A 24,624-nucleotide genomic window follows, 5' to 3' on the forward strand; every position below is an offset into this window, starting at 1 on the left:
ACAAATATCTCTATGTAGTTTCTGTGGTGAAATATTAATGTAAATATTCGCCATATGTCAAATGAAAGTTGTAAAAACTTTTTGTGAAATGTAATTCAGTCTACATCATTAATAAACTGCGTTTTAATCAACTCATGCCAGATTGACCATATTATCTCTTTTATGAGTTGTTTTGTAATGATGTAACTATTACAAAAGCTAACACCAGCCAGCTCACAAGAAGAAAGCCAACAGGCTCCATGGTAAAGCTACACTGAGAAAGGTCATTTGCATTGTGACATGGTTGCTAGACTTTTATCTTTGAATTCCTCTTTCTCTCAACATTTATCTGCCTCTTACATCCTCATCTGTATTTCCAGTCGTTACCCGTGCACAGCTCACGTCTCATGTGACATTTAGAGAGACCTGGCTGTAATCATGACACTGCTGTTCCTATCTTTTCATCACTTTGACATTCAATTCCTCATCTGATGATCCAGAGTTCGACCTCGGTGAGCAGACTGAAACTGAAACTCTGTGGGGATGGGGTGGAGTTGCCTCGTCAAACAATGGAACATATTAAATATACATTGCATTGATATAACAGCCCCACAATCAGTATGGGGTCTACTTTTTACAATGACAAAGGAACATCTAGTTATTCATTTTCAGAGCTCATTTGCAGCAGCTCCGGAGGCGGTCTGTCTGATTGCTGTGCTAATTTTTCCTTCAGATCTCTGCTTGAGAAACAGTTGGACATAAATAACAACACATTGTGGAGCGAGGATAACAATGTATGTGAGCCTCACAAAGTATCAGACGGGACCAGTTCAAGTGTTAACAGCAACTCAACACTGGATGTTGTGAGGAGAAAAAGATTTGTTGCACTGACCTCTGTGGGTTGAAAGTATCAGGGTCTCTGGTTCCTTTGACCACATCCAACAGCACAAGTAACTGTAGTCAGGACCCCACCCAGCAGTGATGTTGTGGCAGATCATACAACACTGTTGGGAGACCACATGTTCTTTTGTTCTACAGGCAAAAGAACTAGCTTCCCCACAATTCCTCATTGTTCACACCTGGGGACGACCCTCCCCGAAGGAACCTCACTGACCAGTCGGTGTTGGTCAGTGTGTGACATGTGGTTGTCAACAGACATTACCAGATCCTCGTCTTTGTTCTTCCTCTTTTCTACTTGACTTGTTCAGGAGCGGCAGCTCCTCTTCCCCCTCAGCTCTTCAGGGAGCAACAAGGCTCCCAGCCCAGGTCATCAACAGTAGCGACGCCAGCGGACAAGTTTAATTCAGTGGCTACAACACAAAGTCTGCCAGTCAGACCTTTAAAAAAGCAAATGCAAAAATATGAAAAAAATAGGATATTAAATCCTGAAGATACACCTCGGTATGTTTACAGCACTCACAGATGAATTATTCTTTAATCTCTATGCTTGCTAACCTGGGACTGTCAATGCTTCACTGTTTCAAAATATGAAACCAAAGAGATTTTCAAATTCCTCTGGGGCCCATGGTGGCTGAGGGGCTTCTTATCTTGTTTAAAGACATACTTCACTGATTTTACACATGAAGCTCAGCCTGTGGAAACAGTTGAGTAATTGCTTCTGCGATTCTGAAGGGAGGGGGGATGCTTTCAAAGTTTGAGAAAATAATGGCTAAAATTCGCAAATTTTAATGGAAACCCACGGTGAAAGACCCAAAGAAACATGTTGCATTTTGAGATGTCCAATGTGTCCTGTACTATGGACTCAAAGTCTCTCTTCTGCTTTGATTTGGCTTTTTTATTTGTCTCTTTCAAGCTTTTCAAGTTTGTAGAAATCCAATACTGAATCACTGGAGTTTCCTTTTACAAGCAAACACTTAAAATGAGCTTGGGAAACTGTTAGTTTTGGTGATTTGTTCTGAAACACTGAACTGTGTTTACTCGGCAAAACTTGAAAATTAATTCAGCTGAACACTTCTCTCCTGTCAGATTATGACATGCCATAAAGAAATGTGTTTAAACAGGGTGTATAACTGTCCCGCACACTTGATGATTCATTATTCAGGAGGCCTAGATTCCTTTGTAAAGAATGAATAAATGCATCATGTTTGAATTATTGAACTGTGACAAGACCTGTGTGTCTAAGCTGATCGGGTGTTTACACCACCGATGTGGAAGTTAGGTAAATAAACCGCCTCTTCCAGCGGTCGACTCCATCCGTGGATTCCTCCTCTGTCGTATTCCTCAAGGGCTTCGACGTGTCTCGATGAGGCAAACAAACAAGAGGCCAGTGACACATGGAGACGCTGAGAGGAGGACCAGGACTTCCCAGAATTGGGACAAACACAGATGAATTAAACATCAGAGCGACTCCGGCTCCTGAATTCATGCCACCGCCATCCCTCCATGTTTGACATTCTATCAAACAGAGGGAGGACACACACAAGGGCCGGTCTATGCTGAGACTGACACAGATTTACAAAAAAAAAGAAAACTGACAGGGACATCAGCTCCATCTAAACAGGAAGTGGGAGGCAGGAATGAGGTGATGGAAAAGACATAAAAGACCGGAAATGCCCAGAATAAATGAAAAGAGGCTTTTTCTACAGAGAGAAAACAAGTCACAAAGTCACACAAGACAAAACCAGAAGGTCACGATCACGTCTATTTCCAGTTTTTTTGTTTAAAAGATTACAAGAGTTATTACATCCCCACTTTATAAAAGATACAATAGGAAAATATAAGGTAAAAATCACTGATTCATTTTGATTTTTGTAGCATATTTTCATCACATAAAACATTCACTTAATTTGCAGCAGTGTGAAGATACTATGAATAAAAAAGTCCCAGGTTTGCTTAAAAAAAACCTTCATGTGCAGCATTTAGCTTCCTTCATTCTTCATCTTCATCATCATCATCATCATCATCATCATCATTGCTGAAATTATGTTGACTGGCTTTACACAGAGAAAAACAAAAACAAGATTGAACAGCATAAAAATAGAAAGCAGAAATCATGTTTTCTTTAATCAGATTCGGAGGCAGCTACAGAACAGATTGTTGCCATGACTAGATTCTATGCCTGAATATCAAAATAAATCACTTTCCTTCATTTGTTAGAGCAAGAGATAATTTGCATATTCAAAGATATTGTAAAAAAAAAGAAAAAAAAGAGCGACAGAATATTTCCCTAAAATATACACCACTGTTCCTTCATCAGACAATACAACAGAAATGTAGTTAAGTGGTTTTTATAAAGTAAAATTAGAACTTTCTAAAGCTGCTCTGGCTGTTCTTTTTTAAAAAATGCCTTCAGCTGCTTTTCAATGACATGTTTTCCAGACTGTCTGAAGCCATTTAGCATCTTATTGCTTTCACCTTCTGAATCAGTTCAAGCAGCTGCCGTCAGTCTGATGGTGCGTGTGTTTGGTTTGGAAACCTCAGTGTTGCCTTAAATTAAAACATATTATCTCAATTAGCTTATTATTGTAAATGATGGGTCACACATGAACACAACATCTTCTGCTAAAGTTCAGACACTTGTGGTTGTTTCACATAAGAGATTTCTGTATTTGTTTCTCTGAGTTTCTCTCACTAGTTTAAAGTGAGCAGAGCTCAGCTGAGAATACTTTGTCATATATATGAAAACCGGGGGGGGCAGTCAGAGTGCAAACCACATGCCAAATGCCAAATGCCCTAAGCAGCGAGTCCTGGGTTCGACTCCTGTCTGGTTGGAGTCTTTGCTCATTCCCCTGCACATTTCCTGTCTATATTCACTGTCTTATCAAATGCAAAGGCATAAAAAGGTCCCCCAAAAAAAACTTAAAACCAAAAAATGTATGTAAATTGAAATATAATGAGAGTCGGTGGCTTGTTTGCTAATGTTGCTAAGCTACTGTCAATCACATGTGATCAAACCACACCCACACAGACCTGATGAAACTTTAAGTTTGATTGTTGCACATTTAGTCACAAAACTTATAAAGAAATAAAATATACTTTGAACACAGGTTTTCATGGGGAGTCAGTGATATTCTAGTTAGATTTTAAAACACAAACACAACTGAAGCATCAAAAACATAAAAGAAAGGTTTTTAAAATTATGTCCTGTTTTCAATTTTTGTGACTGATTGAAGTTTTGGTCTCATTTTCAAGTGTTTTGATGAGCAGAACACCATCAGACTTTGTGAACTGTCTGGACAATTTCAGTAAAGGTCAAATATATTCTCTCGTTCCTTTTCATAACATTAGGTCCAATAGGTTTATATGTTGTTTCCATTTGCCCAAAAAGTTATCCAGCCATGCAAACTGTTTTGTTTTGGAGATGTCCAAAAAAACTTCCCACCCCAAAACAATGAATATAAATTCTGTTTGTGATCCTCGAAAAAACACATTTGAAAAACTCAACAGCAGCAAGTGCTTCCACAAAGAGAGTTCTTTTCAAAGAACTTCAAATTGATTAAAAATAAAACAGACAAAAAAGGAAAAACTGTCCATAAAAAGTCTGTAGAGTTCAAGATAAAACAAATTGGGAAAATTATTTTTTTGTAATTTGGCTGAACTGATTTAATGGTTTGTCTTGTGGGTGACATCAGACATCAGTGACAGCTTTAAAATAAATGGGGATCTTTATGTCAGTGAGACAGGAGACAGAGACAAGGCTTCTTTTCTCTGACAGAGTCCAGCTCCACATTCCTCTCATTCTGCTGGGCATGACCTGACCACAGCTACAGCTGGCTCTGTGTCCGCTTTGCTCTCTTCTGGGAATAGTTGTTTTTTTTGTGCTATTTTCTGAGGTCAGGAAATCCCTGCACAGTGGTCATTTATGGAAGCCGCCTGCCAGTCATTTTCAGGTCTGGGATTTGGAATCTTAATCCAGTCGCACGGATCAGATCTACAGATAATAGTGTTAGAAAAATACTGATCTCCACTTTGATTGTGCTCAAACAACCACTGCAGCTCGATCGTGCTCCTCCTGATCCACAAGCTCATCTTTAACCTGCTGAACACACCTGACACAGTCTCTCTCTGCTGGGTCAGAAAAGTCAGGAGATTTAAAACAAGTATATGAACCGATATTAAAATGTTAAAAAAGCTTTGACTTTGGTTTTCACCTTCTCATTCCTAGATGAGGTGAAAATAAAGGAGAAAAGTCTCTTCTGTGTGAATTATTGCTTCTCTTCACACTCAGACAGCTCTGTTAAAACAATGTAACAAAAATTACCTGTCTGACTGAGCCACTAATTTGCATCTTTGGTCTGTCACTTAACGATCTGCTTGAATAAAACACACCTCTTTCATCTTTTTTCTGATGACAACTAATTATCTTTTGCTCAAAAAAAACTTTCCACCTGCCCGCCCTCCACATGCCGCTCTTCTCCATCCGCTCATCATGACGCTCTGTCAGGTTTTTAGGGGGGGATGATAAAAATTCACTTTCAGTTCAGCCAGTGAGATTTCCAGCTTTAAAAGGTCACTCTCAGGGTTGCACTGGGTGCCAGAGGTCAGTGTGGGAGGGGACAAGCTCTGTTGGTGTTGCTGCAACTCCAAATGGACCAAAGAGCATAAGAGATGATTTAATATGGATGAAGCCAAGGGTCAAAAGCCTTCCAGTCCTGACCACAATCTGGCAGAAATGGCTGCTTGATATTCTGTACTGACTGAAATCAAAGTGAACTTCCCCCAAACCTCGCCTTCTCCAACACATCCACAATCGTTCAGCCTCTCTCACTCGTTTCCTTCTTCTTCTTCTCCTTCCAGAGCCTGCATTCTGTTTTCAAACAATTTCCTCTCATTCTGTCATCTACAGTAATTCTGGTTGTCATATTAGTTGCAGTTTCTGACTGTAGCAGCTTTTGTATAATATGAATTTATGACTAACACGTAACAAAATGTCCCTTTATATGGATTCAAAATGTGATGGTCTTGTAATTAATTGCTTAATATCTTATATCTTAGAAGTTTTTTATGCTCACCAGTACTTTGACATTTGCAGCCCATTTAAAGGGACATTTCATGACACTAATTACATTCATTATTACATTATCTGCCCTTACTTAAGCAGACATGACGTGTTATTAAAGTAATAAAAAATTCTGAACTTTAACTGCACTAAAATGAATCCTCAAGTTCAACCCATCTTCTCTCTCCTTTTTATCCATCATCCAGTGCTGGTCCGTCTCATTTTTATTCATTAAGAAGAAGCTTGTAGTGTCTGACTGACCGTAGATCAGCCAAGCTGGAGGGCCTGATTTTACTAGCATGACCTTTAAACTCGTCCACACTCGTCAAAAGCTGCTGAAAAGTTAAAAAAGCAACAGATTGGGCCCTCGCTCTGGCTCCGAGAACCACTCGCTCCCTTTCCCTACAGCACAGCCCGGAGCAGGGTGAGTTATATATTTAAAAAGTGGCAGTGAATATTTGATCCACAGTCTGTTTGAATTACTGCCACAGACATTTGAAGCCTCTTGAGTAGAAATTAAGAGAAAAAGTTCCAAACTTTTTGAATCATACTGAAATGGTTTCTGGACCCCGGCTCTGCTCGTTACTCAAAGGACAGCAGGTCTGGGTGGGGCTCTGTGTCTTCGGCGCTCCCTGCGGTGCCTTTACTGCAGGTGGTGCCGTTCCCCACCAGGACCTCCTCGCCCAGGCTGATGCGACAGGGAGGCTTCCCCGAGCAGGGGGTGGAGGCAAGCCGGGAGTCCGGCCCTGATGCCTTCTCCCAGATGTTGCAGGGTTTGGCTCTGGGCTCCAGCAGAGGGGGATCTTTGTTGATGAGGTCTGGTACAGAGAGCTGGAGCTGAGGCTGATGCTCCTCCACGTCTCCATCATGGCCTCTGTCTTCCATGTCATCTTCTCCACCTATAACTCCATCCAGCTTGCTGTTGCTCCCCGTCGTCTCTGGTTGAGCAGCCACTTTCTTCTCTGCGTTGCTCAGCGGCAACGTGACATCCGTCGACCCCTCTTCCTCCTTCTCGCCCTGCTGCTGCTCCTCCTTCGCGATCAGGGGCGTCTTTTCCGGGGAGGAGAGGATTGAGGAAGAGTCTGGAGCGTCTGGAGAAGAGACCACTGGGTCCGAGGAGATCATCATGTCCTGGGTGGTCTTCAGTGCTCGAGGGAGGCGCTTCTTCCCGGATGGGGGTGGTGGGTCCAGCCGAGGGAAGGAGTCGAAGGAGGAGATGTGGCTGGAAGAGAGGAGAGGAATGGAGGTAAATACATGTGAGGATGATAAGGAGAAAAAAACAGGGAGGTGGATGATGGAGAAAAGACAGAGACAGACGGCAGAGACAGAAAAAGTTGTTAGTGATCATCACAGGTAATATTAAGTACCATAAAGACCTTTTGTATTAATATATGGATCCAAGTTTTATACTAAAATGGGTGACCTACTAAATTGTGAATTTGCTGTTTTGCTAGAGGCAAACACAACTGATGTCCACCTGTTTCATTAGACCAGAGGTTTTCAAACTGTGAGGTATGACCCCCTTCCGGGGTCATACCTCTCTCTCTATAGCCAGAGAGAGAGAGAGCGAGAGAGAGAGAGAGAGAGAGAGAGAGAGACAGAGAGTAGACCGATGTGTCTTGGGAATAAGGAAAATGCAAAGAATAATAATTCTGAGTGGAGCTACATTTCTGAAGAAAACAAATGTAATATTTGCAAGATGCAGAGGCTACAAACAAACAGAAACACCGACATTAAGACGACAGGTGAGAAGTCAGCTTCCTCTACTCTGCAATGACTAAATGGATCTTTTCATGTAGATTTCATTTAGAGTCAGGAAGTCTCCTTAAAGAGTAACTGAACAGTGTCCACCACTTAACACAAGGACGTCAGGTTCGGTAGCTTCACATCACTAAACACATCACATTTAGCTGATAACTAATTGGATGATGGCGACAGTGATTTTTGGAGAATAACTATAATAACCTGTCAGGGATTGTTGAAGTGAGATTCATTATGAATTGTGTCAAAAATTCAGTTTAATTTAAAGGTTTCCTGCTGATTCAGAGTGGATTTGCTCCATGCAAATGGCTCTTCACTGTGTGCAATCAAAGTGTTTACACAAACATTACTAATTTCTCAAGGTGTTCACTACAAAGACAGAAAATTACCATGGTAACTGTTTCCCATGGTGATGAATAATAAAAAAAGGACTTATTATGACTGTTGCCTGATCACTGACCGGAGCTGACAGAGACACAAAGACAATGTAGTTCAATAAACACAGCTGTGATGTGTGAGGATATAAAGAGCATTTATTTATCAAAGTAGACATATGATGACTGAAATAATCAGTCAACACCACGACTGAGTGTTTCCACCTTGGAGCTGCAGTGAACCAATGACACAAACCTAAGGAACCAATCCTGTCAATTTGTGGGGACAGGAGGCGGGGCTAAATAAATCTGAAACCTCGTCAGTACAGAGACTCAGCGTTAGCATTAGCACAACTGCTAACACTGTGTTAGCCACTGCCAGTTACAAGCTAACAAACAACATAAACAAATAAAAGATGCTAAATACGCTAACCGTTCTGATATGTCTGCTATTCTCTGATTCTGGTCTCCTCAAACTCCTCACTTTCATTTTTATATGGGAAAACCATGTTAAAAAAAAATCTAAATATTTTAAGTCTGGAGAGGAACTTTAATGTTTCTAGCTTCATCTGTACAAAGTAAGCTAATGTGTCTATTAAGAACATCAATTACAATCTTAATACAGGAGGAAATAAAACCTTATAAGATAAATTCGACTTTTTATTTCCATGGGGACAAATGAAGAAAACGCCTGAACATTTTGGTTTTTAGTGCACTCCCTAGCTCATCTCATGCATTCATGATTCAACCATGCGGAGTCAGTCAGTTACTACTAAAACAAAAAAACTCTCAGGTCCACCCGCTCAAACCAGTTGGTGGTCTGTCAAAATCTTTACAGATCATCACTGGTAAATTAAACCAAATATATTCACAGTCCAGTAATTGGAGACAAATGGGAGCAGAGCTGCTGAAAAATGATTTTGCCTGACGGATCTTCAGTTGGAGAAACAACAGATCAATGACTCTGGAACAAATCCACATACACAAAACTGAGTGTGTGTGTGTGTGTGTCTGTGTGTAAGCAAGTTATGAATGCAAAAGAAAAAAGAAAAAAAAAGGCATTTCCATTTCTGGAAAGGAATATAAGAAGTTAAAAAATTCAGTCTTATTCAATTGCAGACCTCTCACAGGAGCCTTTGATGTGTCATCACTAATTTAAATCCACATTTCACAGGAAAAATCTTAAATTATTCACCTTTTCTGACCCGATGCCTAATTTACACTGACAGACACTTCTCTTATGAAAGGTAATTTAATATTTTTGCCTACAATGAGATAATGTCTTGCAGGGGTTTTATCATTAAAATGAATGTGTAGCCTTGGAAAGTGATTTTTATATATTCATCCTGAAAGTATAAAAGCACTAAAAAACTATTAGAAGAGAGTAAATGTTTAATTTATGATGATTTTAGGGTCAGGATTAGGGTTTAAATTAAGATTAAGATTAAGTTTAGATGAGGCTACATTTAAACTGAGCTTGTGTGAGTGCTTTTTGATGGTCCTGTTGCCAGCTCAGGCACTGGTACTGGTGCTAATATGACCAGTACGAGTTTTAATAGCAGCAGCTGTATTATAAAAGTTCACAGACACTGACACACACACACACACACACTCACGCACACAAACACACACTCACACACACAAACACAAACCCGAACACACACACACTGAATCACTTTCCTCCTACCTGTTAGTCTGGTTGAGTTGGTCCATGCAGCTCCACACGGCACCAACGTTTTTGTTGACCTCAGTGACCCCAATGTCCCCGAGGTGGCTGGGCTCCTTTCGCCTTAACAAGTCATTCACCTTGAAGGAAGGAAGGAAGGAAGGAAGGAAGGAAGGAAGGAAGGAAGGAAGGAAGGAAAGCAGGAAGGCAGGAAGGCAGACAAATGTTTCAGTCAGATGTTTATCAGCTCAATTGATGTGACAATAACACTTGCACCCAGTTCTGTATTCTGACCACATTATAATAATAAGAATAAATGGCGTACGTACATTCGGACCTGCAGAACTCTTCAGAACTGCTCAGTTTCTGTTTGTGTTGTACCAACCTTTGCCCCGACAGCCTTGCCCAGGTTAATGGCATTTTTCAGCCTCTGTTGACCTCCGGAGGATGGAGAGTCAACGGAGCTGGACCCCAGGTTAGGATTAGCTGATGCTGGGGAGCGTCGGGCCGACGGCTGGCCTTGCCTGGAAATCTGGGGACTCTGCTGCTGGGCAATGGAGTTCTCAAACATACTTTGATCAACTGGGGAAAAGAGACAAGACAGGGGAGAGGAAGATAGAGAGGTAAACACACAGCAGGATTTAACAGAAGATGTGGCTACGAATCTGCAGACCCTTCAAGAATTAGATGATATCGATGGGATGTCTGCTCTGAGAGATGCAGAAACGCAGTTCTGAAGGGAAATGAAAGAAAGACTTCACTGAAATGCAAGAAAGCTGTATGTTCAACATGTTCCCGGTACACAGTTTCTCTATAGCATTGCCAAATATGCTGCTTCTGTCCTATCAGCTGTTATATCTCTGAAACTCCGCTGGAAATAGCATATTTAGTAATTTTAGGCAAAGCAACAGTTGTTTAGAACACGCTAAACATATGGAACAACACCTTGCAAGTGCATTACACTGAAATGTTTCTTTGAAGATTTTATGTCTCAATTTGAATCCATTGTAACTGCTGAGAACCCAAGCTGACTTCTGCTGCAATTGTCAATGAAGAAGATAACGACAAACTTTTCAGGGCCACCTTTCGAGTCTAAAGGCGTCAAGTGTTTGATACTCAAAGGTAGATTTTTGGGAGTAATCCTTTAAATGACCATTTCATGTTCCTTCTATCACAGCTTTATTATTAGCTTGGGCTAAGTAGGACTCAACTGCATGACTCAGAGACGCAAGTAAAAGTTCAAAACAGTCCACCTTTATTAAGGCTTGGCAGGCAGAAGCATGCAAGGGCAAACCGTAGGTGTAGTGAGGGAATAAGCAGCTGTTGATAGCAGGCAGGGAGATCAACCAAAATGCAAAAGTAACAGGCAAAAGGCAAAAACAGAAAGCACAACAGACAATCTGGCAGGGAACGAGTGAAAGTGGGCTGGAAAAAATACTAAGAGCTGATTAGGGACGTGCGAACGGGTAAGTAGGTGGGTAGGGAAGAGTCAGGTGGCTGAAAGGTGGGGCTACTGCAGGGCTGGAGGGCGTGGCGGGGTCTAAAATGACAGGGGGGTACGTAAAATCGAAAAGGCAGGCAGAGAATGAATGAATGAATGTACTGCAACACTTCCTGTGTTACTCTGCAGCTTCATACGAAACAAAGGAAGATTCAAAGGGATTTCATGAGAACGGACGCAACAAATGGGTTCCACATGGCAGAGCAGTAACACTGTATATCACGTAATAATATGTAAAACAAAACATAAAGCAACTGCAATGACACATGCACACAAACAGTAGTAAGACATGTATAAATGAAGCAGAAATGGACTGAAATGCAGGATCAGAAACAGCAGAACACAAAATGGAGCTCAGGTGGTTGTCAATCCACTGAAGACAGAAGTTCTTACCTCTTGGAGAGAAATGTTTCTCAGAAGGCATTTAATGAAACATAGAAGAACCAGATTTCATTTTACGTCTAAAGAAGCAGATTATTAAACAATTTTTGCTTTGTCACACAAATGGTGCTGATTCATGATCTATAAGAGGACGGATCAAAGGAGGAAATGGGTAAGAGCTGAGAAATGTATACACATATCTAAAAGGTACACAGTCTTGGTCAGATAAATGGAGAGAAAACATCACCATTTGGAAACAGATGGAGCATCAAAAATGGGCGGAGCAGGTACCCTTGACTTCACTTTGCACACACAAGTATTTGACTTACTGCCCCAATCATGAGATAGGGATACAAAAGCACACCAGCCAGAAGTCAGAGGAAATGTGATCCAATATTATGAATCAATGTGATACAAAGGACACACAGAGTAACTTCAAGAGAACAGAGATATGAGAAGAACAGAGGGAAAGACACACATTTACTTTACAGCAAGCTGGCACTTATTCTTAGAAGTCATCAAATCGCAAATCAATTACTACAGCAGAGTGCTGCAAAGTGAAACCACACCAAGACTCGCAATAAATGTAATTATATAACACAGATGAGATATGTGCGTATGTCTGCAGATACTGCAGATACTGAAGCTGCATTCAGGACTGTTCTGCATTGTGTTTCAGTGCATACAAGATTATAATGGATAATTATAAAGGAAATTTGAGCACTACATGCTTTCCTCTGCTTCTGCTGCAGCATTAGTTCAGACTAAAACAGCTCTGTGTTAAAAAAGGCAAAAGACTGTGTTGGTGTAAGTGTGGATAATGTTGCATTAGGTTTTTTTTTTTTACTTCAAACTATTAAGCTAATGAAAAATAAGTACTGCAAAGACTCCAAGTCTAGTTACAAAAACATCTATAGGTTTGAAGAGGCTTTTCAGATGGCAAAATGTGTATATTGGTTTATGATACAATGAGTCAACAAGGTAAAGGAGATGCCGGCACTCACACTCGAATAGTCTCGGTATTTAATATGAATATTATATTATTTCATTTAAATATTATCTCCTTTACGTTGTTGACTCAGCTTTGACTGTGCACACGCAACAGTTTCCTACTCAGGATTTTGAGTTGTGCACGCTGCCACTGTTTTTTTCTTAATACAATGAGTCATCTAAATTTCAGCTAGCAACCTTTTCAGCTTGGAGAGCTTTATCTCCCTATTAACTCCTTATTAACAATTGAATGAGATATTGTAGAGTTCTGAGAACAAAATGCCAGGGGAACATAAATGACCCAGTACAGAGAAAACTGAAAAATACCTTGCAGAGTTGTTGTGACTGAAGGATGAGCATGTGTTAGCATTTAGCTCACCAGCTTTAGGCATCAAATAGCGTTGTTGGTAGTCCCCATGTCACCACTTTTTTATAGGACCTATTTTTGTAAAGATGTGTGATGAATGCTTGACAGAAAACACAGTGTAAAGCACACACTGGATGTTGTAAAAACAACTTAGTTACTGTATTTTTATTTTGTTGCAACAAGTCTCTTACTTGTTAGCTAGCATTGCTGTTAGCTAGTTATTAGCATTGCTTGCCACATGAATGCAGTTTGTTGGTAAAAGTTTGGGTCTGTTATGTGTTTAACTGAATGTGTTGGTTTGATTCTTATTTCTGTTTGCATATTATGTTTTTATTAGAGTTCAACAGTGGTATAACTTTAAACTGTTAGCTAACCATCGAGCTCTGATAAGGAGAACTCTTTGTGGACATTATAAGGCCTATGTCAGTATACCCTTGCCCATTCATAGCTGTGATAAAAAAAAAAGACACAATTTACATGCATTAAGTCTTTGTTCAATATTCTGCCTATCTGCCAAGGTCATTCATGTGAACTGACTGTACATCAAGGTCATCAAGTGATCTCAGGATCGATAGTGTCACATTGCACAGGCTATAAAAACATTCTTATTGATCCCACCAGACAATGAGGCCACATATTCCTCCCACTTTAACTCCTAATGGAGAGGTAATGGATGGACTTGTAATGTAGTAAGCCCCGTGGAGGGCTTGGTGAAGGGCACAAGAAAGGGAAGCTGTTTGTGCAACCAGACTTACAATGTGCTCTGTAAAATGAATGTATAATTCAACATTTAATGTTTTACAGGTTTTCTCCCAGCATGTCATAAAGCCATGCTGCTGAAAAGGTGAAACCTGCTGTTCGGGAATCAACCCAGGTGTCTCAGTTTGGCTCATTTACACACAGATGTGATTCATCATCACTATTTATGACCATTTCTCAGCCGGACTGTCACAGAGCCAGCTCTGAACCTCTCTTTGCTCCTGGAGCTCCTGTATACTCTAAATGAAGGCATTTTCTCGAATAAAGTTCTGCATGCAAATGCCAGTATGTCCACTGAGACTTGAGGTCAGTGTGTCCCGGTTAAATTGACTTACAGGGACAGAGCTGAAGCCAGAAACATATCTTAAGTCAAATCTAAAACAAAAGACAACAAGAGTAATGCTTGAGTAACAATTAATTATATAGGAGGAGGATGTAGATATGGCTGGTATCAGGATTCTGCAGAAAGAAATAAGGAACTTGTAATTTCTTTTATTACAAGTTGAATAAATTCCAAATGCTCCCTTTTTGGTGTATCCTGTGCTTCTATCTGGATGTTAAGATTGCTGAGTTTGTGCATTTGGGAGCTGATTTGAAATCCACTGTGGTCACTGCCAAGTCGGGAGTATGGCACAGTGCCAGGGCAAATTGTAGCATAGGTTGTCATCATAATGCAGGAGAGTGTTGAGAAATTTGTTACACAAAACAATGTGTGAGACCGTAAATGTGAAACGTGGGTGGGTGAGTGATGTAAATGGGACGTACTCTCTGTAACAGTGACCTTAGGTGTTGGTCGTGGTTGAAGAATTGAGGAAGATGAGAAAGAAATCAGAGAAGAGAGTCTAATATTACCCACTTAACAGTTCTGTGCAGTGATATATGTGTTTGAGTTTAACACAAAAAGGCACTGCCAATGATCCTGAAGTCAACTGAGACTGAGTTTCTCCTCCATTATGGGTTGTTTTCAGGTTACACAGTGGACAGCTGTTATGTCATTGGTTGTGTATTGAAAAGTAATGGACAAACAAGGTCATGTTTGAAACTGACAGGAGTATAGTGGTGTGTGTATTGTGGAATGCAATGCCCAAGGTAACTGCTACAGTTGGTGCCGAGTAAACAATGACTCACACCTGGAGAGACACTGTCTCTGATTGGATGTAACAAGCTTTAGGACAGACTCTTCTCTATGTGGCCTAAAAATAAGCTAAGGTATGTAGACTGCAACCAAGGCCACAAAGCACACAAAGCACAAAAAATGTCTCTTTGCACCTATTTCTGTTACCTGTGCTCTCATAGTGACCACCACGCTGAGGGGGTCTTCTGTCTATCACTACACCTGGTGAAGACCCCTCTTTCTCCCTCTCAGTGGGAGTGGTTATGCTATTTCAATACCCTCAAATTGAAAGAGCTAACGTTAGTGAGTCCTGTTTCCTCCCTACAGGATGCTCATTCACTGCCGTTTGAGAGACGCTTCGTTCAATTTGTCACCTCCCGTGCTGAGAATTCCCACAAGTGTCTGTGCCTCACAAGAACAATTTTCATCTGGGGCAAACAGTAAATCTTTGTCCTTCCAATTAGTGGAGATGGATTCTGCGCTGCAGCCCCAACTGTGGGTTTTAAAATTTTTTTTATTTAAAAAAATTTTTTTTGTACAAATCTTGCCCACTGAAGCATTACAGTCTGAGAGGTCATTGTTAAATAACGGCACAGTCTAACTTCAGCAGAGCGTGTGTTTCTGTGAAGACTGTTCTGAATCAAACAGTGCTGTGCATGTTTCAGATTCAGGCTGTCACACATTCAGTTTTAAACTAAGTAATTATTGTGAATGAGATTAAGTTTTAACTTAATGAAAGGTTAAAACAAAAAAAACACTGCTGTGTCCCAGATTCACACTATACACAAATAGATACAAGTAAAAACAACTGCAACCCCCCCAACATAGGAAGTATAATGCTGCCATGGAGACAGTAGGTTTTGCTATAGGCCTGTTTTATGCCTTTGCACTGGTGACAGCTGTGGCCTGAGGATTTATGTTTTGGCGTTGTTTGTCCGTTCGTCTGTTTGTCTGATTCTCGTGAACACGATATCTCAGTAACGCCTTGAGGAGATTTCTTCAAATCTGGTACAAACATTCACTTGGACTCAAGGATGAACTTACTAGATTTTGACGGTCAAATGTGAAAGGTCAAGGTCAAGGTGAACCCAAAAAACATGTTTTTTGCCCCTTGAATGTGATATATCTAGACAACCTTTCCATAGAATAGAAGTGACAAAACACAGTTGTGAATGGTCTGTGTTTCCACTGAGTGATGTTATGCAAATGAAGCTGGGTTTTCTCCTCTCACGACGTCGTTCTAATTAAACGTGACAATGGATTTCCAGCAGTCTGCCTCTCAGTTGGAACTGGCTCCCTGGGGCCTGATACGCCAGACGTACAGCAGACCTCTTGAGTGCAAAAAAAGTGTTTTTCTGTTTCAGTTTTGCGAAATACTGCTTTGTTGAATCGTCTGAAAAACCACCTCATGTGAGCGTTTAAACTTTTTTGCGACATTTGTGTTTTTTTTTCGAAATTCACGTTTCCATTTCAAGTTCGCAATTTCAAATAGTGTATTAAGCAGGTTAATGGAAACGCAGCTAATGATCATCAGTCGTAGTGACCTCATGTTCTTGTGAACGCAAATGGGACCATCAAAATCGAATGAGTTCATCCTTAAATTTGAAGAAGTTCCCTTGAGGTGTTACTGAGACATCGTGTTCAGACGGACAAGCTGAAAACATAAAGCCTGCGGCCACAGCTGTCGCCGGCTCAGAGGCATAAAAAAAAAAGAGGAAGCTTTAATCAAAGTGAACATAAAAGCTGGAGAGACTTTCACTCCAGAGAACTCCTGCAGACTGTTTGTTTAATTCAGCAGGACTGTGTACCACTGGCAGATTAGTGTGTGTGCGTGTTATATTGTCTTTTAATTACAAACAAGCCTGAAGGATTCCATCTGTAATAATTATCGTTCATTAACACTGAAATGAGGATTTTCTCTTTCTTTCTTTCTCCAGGAGCTGCTGTGGATTAACAGCATTAGTCAAACAACAGCCAGATTAGAAATGGAAACAGATACAGAGCGTTTACGCTGTTATGAAAGCAGAGTTGGGAAGGCTATTTTCAGGGTGTAATTCCATGTGTAATCCCCCCCTACACCCTCTTGTGATTTGTTGTTAAATTTCAATTTCAGCACATGTAATCAGTCCTTTCCCAACCTTGTGGAATAAACTGATGAGAAAGAAATCAAATGAAAAAGGGAAGTTTATTGGGCACAAAACAAAATGCTCAACAAAGCTAAAGCAGAGAGCTCTCACTCCCACTCGTGTAGCAGCGGCAGTGGGCAGCCAGGCTGAATCGACTGAAGGGATAACGCAATCCTCTGCAACATTAACGAAATAGGAAAATTTACCCCAAAAGGAAAACTCATGTTAATCTCACAGTGTAATTATAGTTTAGTCTGTGTGTTTGAACAAGTGACGTCTCAAGAGTCCAACGAGAGTCCAGGCAAACTCCGGTGACAGGGTAATATGAGAAAATAAAACTAATTTGGGTGTAAGATAGAATTCACTGAGACTTCTAAAGTAAGAAATAAAGATTGAACTGTACATATTAACAGCTTTGTAGTTGACTTCCCGGAGGTTTGAGCTTACAGAGCTTTCTGGCTTCAGCTTCGCAAAAGTGAAGACTTTCTTTCTTTCCTTCATTTCATATTAAAGTTGACTAACTTTTGTTTTTTTGACAGTTGGTTAAAGGAACTAAACACTTTGACAACTAATAGATTAACTAACAGATTAATCTACAGCGAAAGCAATTACTGGAATCTCTAGCTGATGTTGTTAATATGTATAATACCTTTTAGTTGTATACCTTCAGTGCTTTTTTCCTGGACTGATATATCACTTCTCATAATAATGTTGCTGCAAATGTCCTGTAAAAGATGACAGCTGGCTGAGCATGAGCTAATAGCACAGATTTACAGGGACAGTGCAGGGATTTGCTTCTGTAACAGGTGAGCTAACAGAGCTGCTGCTGACCTTTAATATGCAAGTGCATATTATCCACTGCCACTTCCACTACAAAACAAACGTCCCTACATATTCTCTGTCTGTGGTACCATGATCAATAACTCGGTGTTATTGTAGTTACATACTGACTCTATCTAATGTTTAATTAAAGTGTGATTACTCCTGACACACTGTAGATCAACGCCTCAGCTCCTCACACTTTGATAACATTTGGTTTTCTTCCACAACATGTTTTTCACCACAGGCTCATTTTTCACAGACATCCTCTATCTTTAAAATAGATTTAAAATAATTGATGCAATTATGATTATATTTTTAGAATTTTTAAGTGGAACTGGTAACAGGCCAAATCAGCTCCCTCCGTCCTCCCAGGCAGAGTGTGTGTGACTCTGCATCGTCTCTGCCAGACGACCAGCGTGAGGTTGTAAGTAGCTTTGCTCGCTTTGCTATCACTGATCAAAGTGCCAAACTCTTAGCTTTGTTCTGAGCTGAGGGTAACCCACTTCTGTCACTGGGAAGTAAACACATGTGCACACAGACACAGACACAAACACAGACATGTCAAACCTGGAAATGCTTTTGTGAGGTCACAGTGACCTTGACCTTTGACCTCCGAGCAGCAAAATCGAATCAGTTCATCCTTGAGTCTTAAGCGCCAAGTTTGTACGAAATATGAAGACAGTCCGTGAAGGCGTTCATGAGATCTCACGTTCACGAGAAGGGGGGACAACCCTAATAAATAACGGCTCCGGCTGCGACTGCATGATGATCTAAAAGGAGCGGGTGTGTTGATGTTGTGGTGCAACAGCTCAGGGCGAAGCTGCATCAGTCTGAGCTGCTGTGAGAGCAGAATGTGTGAGAGACGAGTGCCGGGCTGAGAGGATGAGTGACCTGAAACACACTTACTTGAACACACAAACACACTAATCCTCAGGGCAGACAGGGTCATTATCACTGATGTATTAAATTAGAGCTCCTCACTTGGCCGTGCGTGTCCTCGTGTGTGTGGGTGTGTGTGTGAAAAAGTATTAGCTTGAAAGAGGCCAATCACGCCTGCGATTTCAAAAGTAGGGAAGGAAAATATGTTTCTCTCTCTAACACACACACACACACACACACACACACACACACACACACACACACACACACACACACACACACACAGATGGACGGTAGAGCCGCTCATCAATCTTTAACCTGGGTTCATTATAGCATGAATGATTAAAGTGGGTGGGCTCTGGTGGGGGTCTGTCTGAGACTGATGAAGGACCGTACGTGGGACAGGAGTCAGACAGGAGTTATCTGACTAAACTCTGACTGTCATGCTGCCGTTCACATCATCACTCTGTCTCTGCTTTCAGTCTTTTTCTACTTTTATGGGGGATCAAATGCAAAAATGTAGGACTTTCTGTTAATTATATTGTAAATAATGTTGTTCTTGAAAGATAACTGTAACTATGAATGTATGTATAATATTCATGTATATATTTACAATTTATATACATATTATAAGTGTTTAAGTGGGTATGTAAGAATGAGAATGTAAAATTTTTACTGAAATTATATGTATTTGCCATTTGATTGTCAATGTTTAATTGTTTTAATTTGTTGTATCATCTTCAGTAATCTCTATCTCCATCTTATCTACAACATTTTCTGCAGCCTAATCCCCCCTGGGACATTATATCAGGTTGCCCTGAACTAATTAGCCACATTTGCTCTTTCTCCTGCTCTCAGTGGAGCATCAGAAGGAACCGAGAGCAAAGCAAGTAAACTCTGAACTCTGCAGATGACTGATGCTCTATATACAAAGCTGACCTCTCTTCCTCCAATGTCACAGCTGACCTGCCCTCCTCTTCCTTAAACAGATTCTGCCTGATTGTGAACAGAGCAGGGCAGCAAACTTTGAATTCCATCCCCAAAAACATCAGTCAGCATCTGTCTTGTAAGACAGAGCATCCTGGTCTGACCTCAGTCCCAGGGGAAAGCAGAAGCCCCATTAAGAAAACTGACCTGTGTTCTTCTTCTTCTTCTGCCTTTTCATCCTCTACCTGAGGTAACCTCTCCACATAATGTGCCCCTGCTTTTTCCTGTTTGACTGTTTTATTGGCAGGTACTTTCAAATGAAACTAATGCAAATTAATCTTTGAAACAAGCCTCTGACTGTGCACAGCTAAAACTCTGCACCACAACTCCATCACAAACCCTTATACTAATGCTAAATTTCTTTTACTGCTATAGAATTTAGACCATGCACAATCTTTGATTACAGATGTGCCTGTTACCTTATTTGACTCCAAAAAATAGACTGGGAAACCTTGGATTCAGTTGGCTCTTATATCTGGTCTACATCAAGTATTTGTCCTGCTGTCTTGAAAGCAATACACCTCTTATCCTGTCATGACCTTGCAGACCCCGTTAGATACCTGAGTCGCTCTCCCACTGTTTATAAAAATGAGATTTGACTATAATACTGTTCTCCATAAACTCTTAAAGAGCAGCCAGAGGCTCCTTGTGCCTGTCGTAGAGTATCCTTGTACCTGACTTAGAGTATCCTTAGAATGTGGAAAAGTGAAAGCACAGCACAGCAAATTTATGCTGAAGTTTAAATTTGCCCATTGCAAAGAGTTTCTACCAGGTCAGCAAGAAAGACCGGAGACTAATTTTATTCAAACACAACCTAAGAGTATCCTCGTACCTGACTAAAAGATATCCTTGTACATGACTAAGAGTATCCTCGTACCTGACTAAGAGTATCCTCGTACCTGACTAAGAGTATCCTTGTACATGACTAAGAATATCTTTGTACTTGACTAAAGTGTCTCTCAATTACACAAACAAGGGCCACAATGTGGAAAAGTGAAAGCACAGCACAGCCAGTTTGTGCTGAGGTTAAAATTTGTCCATTGCAGAGAGTTTCTACCAGGTCAGCAAGAAAGACCGAAGACAAATGTTCTTCAACTGACTATTCAAACACATCCTATAGACTCATTGTCACAAATGAGAAAATGCTAAAACATGCAGGCAGGATGCATTTATCACTGGGCATGTGGAACTTCTGGGACACTGAAGAGTCCAACCAGACAACAGTCAACAACTATAGGGAATAGTATTAGTTTTCCAGGCCTTTGATCACAAAAAACATTGGATAGAGTTAAATTTCAACCTGATGATGGCACTAGAGGAAAAGTTAATGCTCATGTAATATGTAACAATTTCATGGCAATCCATCCAATAGTTGATGAGACATTTCACTTAAAACCACTCATGGTGGCACTAAAGGAAAAGGCAGGGGATCACTGAAGTCATTAGAATTCATCCACTGGGCACCATAGAAATCTGTGCCAAATTTCATGGTAACCCATCCAATAGTTGTTGACATATTCCAGTCTGGGCCAATGTGGTGGACCGGCTGACTGACCGACACTGCCATTCTTGGAGCCATAACACTAGCTTGGCTAAAAAAATCAACATGAAATATTTCATATTTTTGTGTCAACTTTTTCTGCAGTGTTTGCACCTTCCTGACCTGCACTGTGACATCCTGTCTATACATTTCCAGTGCAGGCAGCTGTAATCAGTACGCTCCTGGTGCAAAGCATCAACAGCAGATGCCAGATTTTTTGACATTCTTTTCAGATTCACCGTGTTCCACTGTCTTTCAAAAATAATGACGCATGGGGAGAAACCCACCATAAAACATGCTGAGGTACAATACTGACTTCTCTTCTTACTGCAGCCTCGACAAACCACACTGCAATGCAGACACAGCACATTTTGTTGTAATTAAAGGGAGCAAATGTAAGTGTTTCTCGGCTGGGAGAGCTTGCTCTCTTCATCTCAGCACAGTATTACGGTAATATCATGTTTACCCTCTCCACATGTATGTAAAAAACCACAGCCACATGGAAGGAGTTCACTTCATTTACTGGCACTTGTTTACAGGAATTCTGGGAAATTACTGACCAAACTAGACGGTAGTAAATTACAAAACTTTGTCATCACAAAATATTTGTTGAAATACATTAAACATCAGCTGAGCTACAACACTGTAGGAATATCTAGGGCTGGATTTAGGACACCAAAACTGAAATATGGAGCAGACTACAGCAATGCAGGTTGATGCCAGACATGTTTGGGTGCCTTCAGTCTCCTCTGTATCAAAGTCATCAGATCAATAATTCATTCAGCCATTTGCCACATCACTGTCTGTCTGACCCCACAGCTCCGTGGAGAGTGTGTGAGCGTCTGAGAGACAAAAGTACGAGCGTAGCTACGGATGAAGCAGCAAGGGAAACGAGGCTGTAGCAGAATAATGTATCTGTCATTCCTGGCATTGGGTTACTCTCTGCCTTCCTCCCTCTCTGATTCTCTTTGTGTCTGTCTGTGCGCTTTGGCTTGGGGCTTCCATCCTTGTGAGAATATCTGTGGAAAATGAAATCATGTTGCCAGCCCTGGCTTTTCAAAGGGCTGAATTAAAGATTTTAGGATGAGATGTTGGATTTAGTTGAATTAGAATTAAGTTTACATTGAGGTTTCAGTTAAATGTTGCGTTAAGGATGAATTCTGCTACTGTGATGGCCAAAAGTATGTGCACACCTGAACATTACACCCATATGTGATGAACATCTCAGCATTAGTTAGAGTGGCCACTGATGTTAGGTGATAAGAACTGGCCAAACTGTAGCCACAAAGGCTGAGGCACAGTATTGTCTGCAGCATTAAGATTTCCCTTCACTGGAAAATAAGGAGGTGTTGCCCTAACTGTGGAAAAAACGTCCCAGACCCAGAAACGTACACAAAAACATGTGCACAGGCGGTTGTGTCCACACATGGCAGTGAGGCAGTTAATCAAAGGCATGACAGACCTCACAAGCGAGACAAACTGTGTCGTTTTTGTGTGTTCAACACCATTCGGTAATCTGAAATTGTTCTTAACGAGACGACGCGAACAAAGGGGGGCTTCTACATATCTAAATGTGTCTTACTTTAAGTCTTAATATGACACATCAAACACTAAAAAAGTTTAAATATTACAGACTAAAAGCTACAAACGATCAAAGGTGTCTCTCGTCTTTCCCCTTCAGCTGCTGCGAGCCTCAGCGGGAGCAGTTCTCTTTGAGGTTGATGCCGACTTTTACCTCTATTTTAAATTCAGCATGTGTGCGTGTTACATTTGTCAGGTTTCTTTTGTGAGCCAATATGTGAGGAGACACAAAGGAAGCTGCAAGAAAGAAGGGGAAGAAACAGGACAAGACAGACGGGCTGACAGACAGATGTGGCTGAGGCCTTCAGCTGCAATGCGATTTCAGATCAGATTTGCTCTTTTAGTCCTTTACATCTGGAGCTCTCCACATGTTCCAGATTATGGGCAACGCCAAGCTGCCGCTCAGCATGGCCTCAAGCTCTGCATCATGGGAACATCAAAGAAGATTGCCACCACATCCAGATGTTGGCGCACAGCAGAAATCGAGTCAGAACATGAGCACGGCTTTGCCTCTAAATGTCTATGGATTTTTGTTTGACTGGTGAAGCAACGGCAAGAAAAACGCCTCCACACGGACGGCTAATCTGACTCTGCAGTGGCAGCCAAGAGGTTAGGGATGCGAGTGGAAGGTCGCCAGTTCAAATCCAACGACCCAGTGGGAAAATGCGGTCATGTATTGTGAATATAAAGCTGTAGAGGGCAGCACCCAGTTGCAAACTATTGTGAAGATGGATAGACACAAAGTTTTAAGATAATCATGCATGGGCTGCAAGTACGGTCCTATTTTTAAATTACAGACAGATTAATCTATTATAGTATCTCAAAGTACAAGGTAACAATCCAAAACCCAAATATACTCAATGATATGCTGATATAAAGCAGAGAAAAGCACCAAATACGCACATTTGAGAGGCTGGAACCAGCACGTTTGACATTCTTCTTTTTTGTTGATTATTGATGAATCAATTAATTGTGTCTGGACTAAAGAGCAACGAAAGCTCATGAATAAAAGATGATAACGCAAACATGGACAAAAACAAGGACAAATGCATCCACACATTTAACCCAGCACCAGAGCAGTCTATAAAGAGCAGATAAGTTTGTTATAATCTTGGTGTGAATCTTGTCTGTCTGGCAGAGTCCGGCTTGGCTCTGATCATTAATGTTGAGGTCAGGAGGATTAATTGCGCGGCTTTTAAAGTTCTTTATTCCCTCTGCTCTTCTGGTGCAGACTTGGTCATTAATTTTGGCACAGTGATGGGTCTGCTGCGAGTGTTTGTTTATACGTGACCCACTAACTCACACGTCTCTGTCAGCACTACTTCACATTAACAAAACAACCTCAGCCCGCTACTCACAAACAGAGGAGACACTTAGTTAATACTGTGTAGCTCTTTATGTATGTGCGTGGTTGTATACACAAAGACCATGAACGTAATGAATGTGTGTCAGTATCTGGAGCTGATACACATTCATTATGTTCAAGTTTTTTGATGCACCCACATATTATGATGTTCTGTCTGATGTTTTCTCAGCTCTCACAGCCTATTCCTGAAGAAACTCCTGAAGAAGTTTTATTTGATCTATTTTGTTTGTAATAGTTGGAATGAAAAATAAACTTTCACTAGACACACTTCCTTTGTGACTAGTGACACTGACAGGTAACTTTAGGTAACCCCAGCTGTATAGTGCAGTTCCAATTTATGCTACACCGACAAAAGTATTTGGACATGTGACCAAACATTACACCCATACGTGGTCGTTGAAGGTCACTCTTAACATCACAAACAAACCCATTCAACCACAAGAGCATTAAAGGAGCTATTTCTAAGTTTTGC

General features: G+C 40.9%; 1 protein-coding gene across 4 annotated transcripts in view; it reads right to left on the reverse strand.

The window, feature by feature from the left end:
* Window positions 1-2,623: 2,623 nt before the first annotated feature.
* Window positions 2,624-24,624, reverse strand: part of LOC111671722 (carboxyl-terminal PDZ ligand of neuronal nitric oxide synthase protein-like) — a 187,875-nt gene continuing 165,874 nt past the window's right edge. For all 4 annotated transcript variants that reach the window (XM_087180045.1, XM_087180044.1, XM_023428886.2 and 1 more), the window contains 3 exons: window positions 10,125-10,321; window positions 9,761-9,879; window positions 2,624-7,160 (listed from right to left, as the gene is read on the reverse strand). In XM_087180045.1, coding sequence (XP_087036171.1) covers window positions 6,521-7,160; window positions 9,761-9,879; window positions 10,125-10,321 — 956 coding nt within the window. In that variant the 3' untranslated portion in view covers window positions 2,624-6,520. The remainder of the gene's footprint in view (window positions 7,161-9,760; window positions 9,880-10,124; window positions 10,322-24,624) is intronic.

Source organism: Seriola lalandi, unplaced genomic scaffold (genome assembly GCF_002814215.2).
Source record: "Seriola lalandi dorsalis isolate HSWRI2012SDOR001 ecotype SW California unplaced genomic scaffold, Sedor1 jcf7180002054885, whole genome shotgun sequence".
NCBI classification, from domain to species: Eukaryota; Metazoa; Chordata; class Actinopteri; order Carangiformes; family Carangidae; genus Seriola; species Seriola lalandi.